The sequence below is a fragment of the Entelurus aequoreus genome, linkage group LG11, assembly GCF_033978785.1.
Source record: "Entelurus aequoreus isolate RoL-2023_Sb linkage group LG11, RoL_Eaeq_v1.1, whole genome shotgun sequence".
NCBI classification, from domain to species: domain Eukaryota; kingdom Metazoa; phylum Chordata; class Actinopteri; order Syngnathiformes; family Syngnathidae; genus Entelurus; species Entelurus aequoreus.
This window is the reverse complement of record NC_084741.1, coordinates 587547-598632: the sequence shown is the minus strand read 5'-3', so window position 1 is coordinate 598632 and position 11086 is coordinate 587547. Positions and strand designations below refer to the sequence as shown.

At 38.9% G+C, this 11086-nt stretch overlaps 1 protein-coding gene across 1 annotated transcript; it reads right to left on the bottom strand.

Moving 5' to 3' along the window:
- Positions 1-1449: 1449 nt before the first annotated feature.
- Positions 1450-10862, bottom strand: LOC133659681 (mitochondrial chaperone BCS1-like). Its single transcript, XM_062062265.1, has 5 exons — positions 10138-10862; positions 4827-4890; positions 4546-4718; positions 4314-4431; positions 1450-1967 (listed from the first exon to the last, which is right to left on the bottom strand). The coding sequence occupies exons 1-5, from the start codon at positions 10289-10291 to the stop codon at positions 1715-1717; spliced, it is 762 nt and encodes a 253-aa protein (XP_061918249.1). The 5' UTR covers positions 10292-10862; the 3' UTR covers positions 1450-1714.
- Positions 10863-11086: the final 224 nt, after the last annotated feature.

The window sequence follows — 11086 nt, the reverse complement described above, 5'->3', positions numbered from 1 at the left end:
GCTGTCTTGGACTCTTCCCAGAATCTCCTTGTACTTCAGCCTTGAGACAGCTTGGTCCACTTCCACCTGAGCCTTCCACTTTCGTCCAGTGCGGACAGTCACCGCTGCACTCTTCACAGCTTCGTCTCTTGATTCCCTCAACTCCAGTACAAGGCGAGTCTTCTCCTGCCTGTAACCCAGATTGATTGACTTCAGAGGAAGTTGCAGAATGTTCTTGCCGAAAAGACCTGTGTCCGAGAAACAGCGGGGGAGGCCCAGCCACTTCCTGATATAACCGTTGGCGATGCTGTCCATCTTGCTGGCCTGAGAAGATGGAATTTCGGCTACTTTCAGCGGCCACATTACGCGGTGGAAAAGTGTGAAGTGGTAACACCAAACCTTCAGCTTCCCAGGAAGTTGGCTGCCGTCGATCCTTACGAGCCCCTCTTTTAGTTGTTTCTGGACCACCCTCCCCATCTGCCTGTCCGAAAGCTCTGCTGTGTACTCCCTCCCGAGGCTTCGGATGGGCTGCTCTGCCAGGAGTGGAATCTTCTCACCTCCTGCTGTGAAGACTGTCCTGTCATCTCTCACACCCTTCCTGATGGACAGGCTCCTGGACTTAGCAGGCTTTATCTTCATCCTCGCCCAGACGGTCAGTTCGTCGAAACGCTTGAGGAGTCGTGCTGTGCATGGGGCGGTCTGTAGGATGCTTGTCACATCATCCATGAAACCTCTCAGAGCGGGGAGTCTTCCTCCTGACGGTGTTTTCAGGCCTCTGACCATTTGCCTTGCTCCAATGAGTAACACTTCAAATGCAGCCACAAAGAGGATTGGTGATATGGAGCAGCCCATGGCAATTCCCACTTCCAACCGCTGCCATCCTGTCATGTAGTCATCTACTGAGAAGCACATGTGTAGGTTGTTGAAATACTTGGCTATGATGTTACTGACACACACAGGAACGTGGAAGAAATTCAGGGCAAACTCAACCAGCTTGTGTGGTACTGAGCCATAGGCATTTAAATTGTTAGTCTAGTATGTACTTATATAAAACTTGTATTTAAAGATGCATTTTATACTTATCAGTGAACTATGTAGAATATTGCAATACTGTATTGTGACTCAAGTATTGGAAGTCACTGCCAATGCACAGCCCTATATTAAACTAATGGTCAAAAGGATTTTATTACAGTATTTACATTAAATACATGGTATTTCACTTTAAACGTGTTTCACAAGTGGATGGAGAAATGTTTTATTATGTTACTATAAACCACTTGTCAACAAGGGGATATCTCATAGTTAATTTGAAGCTAATTCTAGTTTACAATATTACAATACCTGTATTGTAATATTGTAATTGTAATATTACAATATAATATAATAATATATATATATATATATAATATATATATATATATATATATATATATAATAATATAATATTGTATTGTATTACAATACAATACCTATGTCAAGGGCCATGATTAAGAATTCCTCTTTAAAGCGGGAAGTTTTGCACGATGGTAGATTCAACTGATATAAATTATGAACAAAAAATTAATACATTTAAACTTTAAAAGAAGATCCCCTTCTTAATAAGAAGTCTAGTCTTTGGTAATGGCCCACCTCAATGGGCAAATACATATGTTTTTAAATAAATGTGCAACAGTGTTGTTCATTTCACTCTTTTTTTTAAAAAGGTTCTATTCAATGACAAAAATATCCAGTCCTGTCATTCTTGTATTTTGGCAACGTTGCTTATCGATCCCTCAGGGTCCATTTTGTGCAACAGAAAGTGCCCTTGCACCTGAGCGGCGCTGATGGTCGTGTGGGCAGACAGCGCACACTTTGCAAAACGCTCTGCCTCAGAGGCGGGCTCGTCCGGATAGAAGCGTCTGAACATCTGCGTTAGCTGCCAGTGCGTACAATGTCCGATGTATTGCTTCAGATCGACGCGGCCGGGTCGGATCAGAGCCGAATCTAACCTGCAGATGCACACAGGACAAGCACAAAAACTGCCCTCAATGAAAAGACGTCAACAATATAAGTTTTAGATGCATTGAGAATGGTTAAGAATTTCATTAAGGCAGTGCAATATTTTCACATCTGCCAAAAAACTTTAAAAGGTCTTATTGGCAGGTTACATACCTAAAGTAATCTGTAAGTAGTTCATGGTCTTACGTTTTAAATCCTGCGGCTTATAAAACGGTGCTAATTTATGCATTTTTCTCTGCTATTGGCCATAATGATTTGTATTGGACAAATAGATTTTATATTACACCGACAGGCATTGAAAAGGTATGTTATTGAAGGTGCTATGGCGCCATCTTTTGGACAAGTTCCTTCACTGCAGGTGCTGTACTGTACTTCCTGTTTCGTTCCTTAAACCCTAAGTATTCGTCCGTAGGTTTTCTACTCGTATGGATTCTTCATTCATCACTCCAAAGAACATTTCCAAGTTTTACAATACAACTAAAATCATTCTTATTTACTAAACCGTCCCACGTGTGATGTCTGTAGGAGTGTTTTTATGCATATTTGTACATGCCATCATGATGTAGTCAAGCGAATATACTAACACCTTTACGAGTGTATGTGTTACTATTATTAATTGACAAATGCATTATTTTTGTATTGTTTCAGTTTTGTAAAGTCACCCAAAACGTCACCGTGAACTTATTGAGTCTGTTTAGCCGATTAGAGAGCGAGCCTCCGCAGCCAGTGGGTCCACACTGCAAAAAGTCAGTGTTCAAAAACAAGAAAAAAAATACAAAAATTAGGGGTATTTTATTTGAACTAAGCAAAATTATCTGCCAATAGAACAAGAAAATGTGGCTTGTCAAGACTTTCCAAAACAAGTAAGATTAGCTAACCTCAATGAACCCAAAAATACCTTAAAATAAGTATATTCTCACTAATAACAACTGTACTACTATATGAGTATGTGTTTTCTATTGTTTCATTGAAAATAAAACAGCAAAGTCCATTTGGCTGTCATCTGTTTTAATTGAGACACAATTGTGTCAAAGTCATGATTTTTTTTTTCATGCTTGAAATAAGAAATTATTACTTTAAAAAAGTAGTTTTATACTTGTGAGTGTTGATGACACAGCTTTGCATCATATTCTAGTTTCAAGCATGTTTTGCTCAATGTAGGTCATCAAATCTCAGCAACAAGCTGTAATATCTTACTGAGATCATTTAGGACCAAAACACTTAAAATAAGTAAAACACTCTAACATAAAATCTGCTTAGTGAGAAGAATTATCTTATCAGACAGAAAATAAGCAAATATCACTTTTATTTGAGATATTTAATCTTACTTAGATTTCAGTTTTTGCAGTGCATGACGACGACTCCTGTTTCGTTTGATCAGCCGTTTACAAAATCTTCCGTACCGGTATATATCTGCGGGATATGGTCCGGTGCGGCTAATATACATACAAATAATTAGTTATTCAAAAATTTGGTGGGTGTGGCTTAAAGACAGGGGCCCTCTATAGCCCGTAAAGCTCCTACATGCCACTCGGAGCAATACAACTACTTATACAACTACAATCCATTTAACTTTGGAATATATCAAATGGTAATGTTATTTTTTGTAGAACTGCATGCAGGACTTACTTATAAATAAGCCAAAAAAAATTTTTTTTTTTAAATTGAGTATGGCTGCAAAATAAGGCACCATGGGGCCAAAAAAGTTGCGAGTGCCAAGTCTTTCATAAAGAAAATGAAAAACACAATTGAATTTAAGAAAGAACTATGATTTATAGGTGGAAAAGAGCAATTCTTATTAGCTCCATTCTTAGCTGACTTTTGCTAACGTTTATTTACGAGTTAGAATGCATAAAAAAAAGAAAAACAGATGTGTTCTTGTCTTACATTTAAGGATTGTGAATGACAGGCAAAATTCCCCCCAAAAATGCAGAGACCTTTTTAGCACGTATGCGAAGCCCAGGCTTAGTTGGAAAAATACAGACCAATAAAATTATAGACCGCATATATTGGGTTTGTATTCCATATAAATATTTTATATTTAAATACATGCTTATAAGAACTATCATCAGAACATTTGGTCATTGTTCAACTCAATAATAACACTTTTGTTGCCAAGTATGAGTTTATAAAACAATCAGTGAATTGTTATTCCTGGTTTGAATGATTAATATTTATTTTAATAATGATAATGTAATAATTAGTAGTTTTTAATTATATTATTTAATTATATTATGTAATTATTTTAATATTTATTCATTACACTTAATAGCCTATTTTCACTGATTCACCTTCCAAAGACTAATATTTGGCGCCCTCTGGTGGCATAGACTTACCTGTCAATGAAATTGGTGGTCATGAATACAATTCTGGCCTCAGAGGAAGCCACTCCATCCAGAGAGTTCAGCAGGCCACTGAAGGTCAGCCTACCCATTCCCTGGTAGGCCAACGGGTCTGTGAGGCACAAGCAAATGAGATTTAAAAGTCAAACTTGAAACGGAGGGTCAGTAGTAAAGAATCAAGGCGGTCGCAAAATGCGGACTCGTGCTTAACGCCTCGACGACGTACTTTCTGTGGGGAGAAGGTCTCTGCTGACGAAGGCGGCGTCGACGTCCTCCAACAGGATTATACTTTGCTGCGGTGCCACACTCAACAGATGGTTCAGACGGTCGTCGGAAAGTGAGCGGTCACTCAGACTCATCAAACAGATACTATAGCCCAGCTCGCCGGCCAGAGCCGTGCTGGAATACAAACAAATAAGAGAATATGAACATAGATGAAGATGGGTCGCGGAAAAGAAGTCAATTTGATCCAAAAGGATAGAAATGCTTAAATAATAGCACACGAACATAAAGCTGCTTTTTCCACATCCTGGTGGTCCATACAACAGGTATCCTCTTCTGTAGGGGATGCCTGTGGAAACAAGAGCAAATGACAGATTATGAAATAAATTAGGGCTGTAGATTATTTTAGTGATCATAGGTTAGTTTGTTCGATTAATTGAATAATCTGATAAAACACACTTCATAGCTCAATGCAGCCATCCATTTTCTACCGCTTGTCCCTTTTTGGGGTCGCGGGGGTTGCTGGAGCCTATCTCAGATGCATTCGAGCCGGAAAGCGGGGTACACCCTGGACAAGTCGCCACCTCATCGCAGGGCCAACACAGATAGACAGACAACATTCACACTCACATTCACACACTAGGGCCAATTTAGTGTTGCCAATCAACCTATCCCCAGGTGCTTGTCTTTGGAGGTGGGAGGAAGCCGGAGTACCCGGAGGGAACCCACGCAGTCACGGGGAGAACATGCAAACTAAGTCAATAGTGTTAAATGTCGAATCAGAAAGCAAAATCTATTGGATTTTGTTTTATTCATTTAGATTTTTCTCCCAAAGACCCCTTTGCCCAAGTACTTACTCCCCGATTTTCAAATACAATTATACATTTAACAATAGAAACATTTCGATCCGATACGGACACTTAATAGCGATATTTGGATGAATCCGTCCTCTTTTAATTAGCCGAGCCTTAATGGACTAACTGCACTGCAAAAACTGAAATCTAAGTAAGATTAAATATCTCAAATAAGGGTGATATTTGCTTATTTTCTGTCTGATAAGATAATTCTTCTCAATAAGCAGATTTTATGTTAGAGTCTTTAACTTGTTTTAAGGGTTTTGGTCCTAAATGATCTCAGTAAGATATTACAGCTTGTTGCTGAGATTTTATGACCTACACTACCGTTCAAAAGTTTGGGGTCACCCAAACAATTTTGTGGAATAGCCTTCATTTCTAAGAACAAGAATAGACTGTCGAGTTTCAGATGAAAGTTCTCTTTTTCTCGCCATTTTGAGCGTTTAATTGACCCCACAAATGTGATGCTCCAGAAACTCAATCTGCTCAAAGGAAGGTCAGTTTTGTAGCTTCTGTAACGAGATAAACTGTTTTCAGTTGTGTGAACATGATTGCACAAGGGTTTTCTAATCATCAATTAACCTTCTGAGCCAATGAGCAAACACATTGTACCATTAGAACACTGGAGTGATAGTTGCTGGAAATGGGCCTCTATACACCTATGTAGATATTGCACCAAAAACCAGACATTTGCAGCTAGAATAGTCATTTACCACATTAGCAATGTATAGAGTGTATTTCTTTAAAGTTAAGTCTTGTTTAAAGTTATCTTCATTGAAAAGTACAGTGCTTTTCCTTCAAAAATAAGGACATTTCAATGTGACCCCAAAGTTTTGAACGGTAGTGTATATTGAGTAAAACATGCTTGAAACTAGAATATCAAGTGTTGCAAAGCTGTGTCATCAACACTCACAAGTATAAAACTATTTTTTTAAAGTAATAATTTCTTACTTCAAGCATGAACAAAAAAAATCATGATGCCGAGCGCATATCATTATGTCAAGTTAATGGCACCAGCACTTACTTAATTTAAGAATATTTTTCAATATATTGAGCAAAAAGGTCTCCTTTTTTTTTCTACCAAGAAAAGTGCACTTGTTATGAGTGAGAACATACTTATTTTAAGGTATTTTTTATTGAAGTTAGCTAATTTTACTTGTTTTGGAAAGTCTTGACAAGCCGAATTTTCTTGTTCTATTGGCAGATAATTTTGCTTAGCTCAAATAAAATACCCCTAATTTTTGTATTTTTTTTTTCTTGTTTTTGAACACTGACTTTTTGCAGTGTGGACACTAGTTACCAAACTATTTTATACATACACAGAATAACTGATGAATAGATCCAAGTTGCACATGAACATCAAATATTAAAGTTAGCTCAAACTGCCATGACGTAACCAGATCCTAACCAACCAGGAACGAGCTGACTGACGAAGCCGGAAGTATGACAAACAAATAGGAACGCGCGAACACAGCCAAGCTGAAAATGAGTTGTATTTTAAGGAAAACCGATCAAATAACTCTTTTTCTGCTCGCCATTACCTTCATTTTTTTGTAATAAAACTATGTACCGTATTTTTCAAACTATAAATCACAGCTTTTTTCATAGTTTGGCCGGGGGGTGCGACTTATACTCAGGAGCGACTTATGTGTGAAATTATTAACACATTACCATAAAATATCAAATGATATTATTTAGCTCATTCACGTAAGAGACTAGACGTATAAGATTTCATGGGATTTAGCGATTAGGAGTGACAGATTGTTTGGTAAACGTATAGCATGTTCTATATGTTATAGTTATTTGAATGACTCTTACCATAATATGTTACGTTAACATACCAGGCACCTTCTCAGTTGGTTATTTATGCCTCATATAACGTACACTTATTCAGCCTGTTGTTCACTATTCTTTATTTATTTTAAATTGCCTTTCAAATGTCTATTCTTGGTGTTGGGTTTTATCAAATAAATTTCCCCAAAAAATGCGACTTATACTCCAGTGCGACTTATATATGTTTTTTTCCTTCTTTATTATGCATTTTTGGCCGGTGCGGCTTATACTCCGGAGCCTCTTATAGTCCGAAAAATACGGTACATAGAATAACTGATGAATAGATCTAAGTTGCACATGAACATCAAATATTAAGTTAAGCTCAAACTGCCATGACGTAACCAGATCCTAACCAACCAGGAACGAGCTGACTGACGAAGCCGGAAATATGACAAACAAATAGGAACGCGCGAACAGCGCCAAGCTGAAAATGAGTTGTATTTTAAGGAAAACAGATCAAATAACTATTTTTCTGCTCGCCATTTCCTTCATTTTTTTTCTAATAAAACTATGTAATTCATTTAATAAATAAATAAATAAATAATCCATCCATTCGTCTTCTTCCGCTTATTCAAAGTCGGGTCGCTGAGGCAGCAGCCTAAGCAGAGAAGCCCAGACTTCCCTGTTAATAAAATACAAATAATTCATTTTATTATTATTTTTCCAAGATAGCGCCGCTGTCGTGTCTGTGCTCTTGTGTTTCCCTCTTGTTGTCGTGTGTTGTTTGCCTTTAGGTTCGGGCCTCTTTGGGGCTGCGTAACAAGGAGTGGCACTTTCTAGGCCTGTGCAATGATTTTTGGTAATCTTTTGAATCTGCCTCGGGGAGCCATGTGCCAGCTCTCTGCTCTATGCCACACCGGAGTCCATGTGGAGAGACCGGAGGACATGCAGAGGAGGAGGCAAGGCTGTCGTCGGGATGGACGGACTTCACGCAGCATGTATAGAACACTTCGGTCTCCCTGGACGGATTCTCGATCACCTGCGCAGGACTGGACATTTAGCGAGAGCTAGTAGGCAGCCTAGGACGGAGTAGGCTCTCTTGGTTGCTGTGTCGGGTCTGTTCCTGTCTCTGGCGTGGAGCACCGCATAATCCACCGCGGTGCAAGCGGGTGTTGAGATGGTGTTTTTTGTTGTTTGTTTACGCATTGTGCAATCATATTTATAGCTTTCTTTTCTCTCGTTGCTTTATATTTGTTGCTGTATGTAGAAATAGCGCCTCTGAAGTGGCAGCTGGTTGCGTCTGCTTTGTGCAACTTTAATGTGTTTCATGTCCTTTGTGTTGTTTAATCTTTCCCTTTTGTTTTCATACAAGATGGCATCATGGATTACCCCCACGGCCATGTGCTGTATTGTAGTTGTTGCGTTTTTCGCAACTAAGTCCATTTAGCGAAACTGTATTTATTAAACAGTTATTAAGCAGTGGCACAAACATTCATGTCATTTCAAAACAGAAAGTGCAAGATTGTCAGAGACATTTTGAAACAAGCTATGAGTGCACTTTTGTGCATGATGTCACTAAGATGACATTTCAAAACAACACTAAATGAAAGTGCACTTTTTGTACAGAACGCCACTACAATAGTTAAAAACAAATAAAGAGCACTTTTGTGCATGATTTCACACAAGATATTTCAATAACTGTCAAATAAAAATGAGCTGCATAATAGGAAGTAAAATAGTATATGTCCTTCGCTGTGGCACAAACATTCATGTCATTTCAAAACAGAAAGTGCAAGATTGTCAGAGACATTTTGAAACAAGCTATGAGTGCACTTTTGTGCATGATGTCACTAAGATGACATTTCAAAACAACACTAAATGAAAGTGCACTTTTTGTACAGAACGCCACTACAATAGTTAAAAACAAATAAAGTGCACTTTTGTGCATGATTTCACACAAGATATTTCAATAACTGTCAAATAAAAATGAGCTGCATAATAGGAAATCAAATAGTGTATGTCCTTCGCTATGTGGTAGGTTCCTGAGGACGTTATCTCCTTCTGTTGTAGACTATTTTTTTCATACGGTGTTGATGTGGAAATGGTTGCTTCGGCATTTTGTTGGTGTGGCACCGGCCGCAGATGTTGACATGCGGAGTTTCAGGCACTCTTCATTCTAGTGGGTGACTTTTCAAATGATGCTACAATTTAGCAGTGCTGCTACTTTTTGTAGCAGCGCTTTTGCCGCATAATTGTTCTACATATTCCCGCTTGAAGCCAAACCACCGCCAGACGATGGACCCCGTGCTGTATTTCTTGGGAATTAATTCTTCCTTCATTTGTTACCAGATTCACACCTTCTCTCTCTCGTATTACCACTCGCAATGCACCGCTAGCATCACAGATAATGTAACCCATGTAGCTACTTCTCTGCTCGGGGAGGCCGTGTGACGTTGCACGCGTGACGTATGTAAGAAGGTGCGCTTGTTTTTTATGTCTCTGTGAGAAGGAGAGACAAGAAAGAGTGAGAAACGCATGTAGTGTAATGCCCTCAGCTAAAAGCAACTGCGTGTTGCTTTTAGCTGAGGGCAGCTAAGCTGATACTCGAATATCACGATATAGTCATTTTCTATATCGCACAGAGACAAACCCGTGATATATCGAGTATATCGATATATCGCCCAGCCCTAACCGCAACAACAATTTCCCCATTGTGAGATGAATAAATGTCTATCGAAGTCAATTCCCATGCTTGTGAATTTGGCCAAAAAATGTAATTCTGATTAATATTGAACCAACATATTATTATTTAGCAAATTGTTAAATAAAAATGTATTTGGATGTGTGAATTGAAACTGAGCATTATCTTTCGAAGTGTGATTTTGTATGTGTTGTGCAAATGGCCAATGTACACGCTCGTGGATAATGACGTTATGTTTAGAGCTGGGCTGCAACACAGGATCACTTACCGCGGTCTGTATACCACTTGGGGTTTCCGATGAACTCCTTCACGTCGTCTACAAGTCTTTCAGCCACACCCGCCTCTAGCACCACCGAGCTGAGGGGTCGGCGTCGCCGTGGAAACCCAAAGGGCCTCCACTCCGCTCCCATGGCCGTGTACATCACCGTGCGTCCTTCCTCCTGCTTCAGTGCTAATTCTCTGGCTGAAAAACATGACGGAAAGATCACATGAAAATGCGTAAGCGAGTGAAAGGGGAACTGCACTTTTTGGGAATTTTGTCTATGACACTTGTGTTTTTCTTATTTTGTGCATTCTAAATAGTAAATAAACGCTAACAATGGAGCCAATGAGAGTCGCTCTATTTCGCCCATAAAGCGCTCTAAAAAAAATCCAAAAGAATCCATTATTGTTTTATATACACACTGAAAGTATCTATGTACCATAATGTAGTAACAGTTACATTCATAATAACAGGTAATATTTACGTACATTGCTCATTTCAAGCGCACAGCGGCGCATTCATTTTACAGACGCATCACAGCGTTTGATTTTCCCTGAAACAACAACAACACTACTAATCATTGCAGACTTCATGAGGGAGAACAAAGACTACTTTGGGACAAATGATGATCCAGGACTAGAGATGTCCGATAATGGCTTTTTTGCCGATATCCGATATTCCGATATCGTCCAACTCTTAATTACCGATTCCGATATCAACCGATACCGATATATACAGTCGTGGAATTAACACATTATTATGCCTAATTTTGTTGTGATGCCCCGCTGGATGCATTAAACAATGTAACAAGGTTTTCCAAAATAAATCAACTCAAGTTATGGAAAAAAATGCCAACATGGCACTGCCATATTTATTATTGAAGTCACAAAGTGCATTATATTTTTTAACATGCCTCAAAACAGCAGCTTGGAATTTGGGACATGCGCTCTTTGAG

Excerpts from the sequence above, each read along its gene's own strand:
- LOC133659681 (XM_062062265.1), bottom strand. The coding sequence starts at position 10,291 with ATGTACACGGCCATGGGAGCGGAGTGGAGGCCCTTTGGGTTTCCACGG. Across the intron at positions 4,891-10,137 it reads CAAGTGGTATACAGACCGCG|GCATCCCCTACAGAAGAGGA; the intron begins GTAAGTGATCCT and ends TTGTTTCCACAG. Across the intron at positions 4,432-4,545 it reads AGACCTTCTCCCCACAGAAA|ACCCGTTGGCCTACCAGGGA; the intron begins GTACGTCGTCGA and ends TGTGCCTCACAG.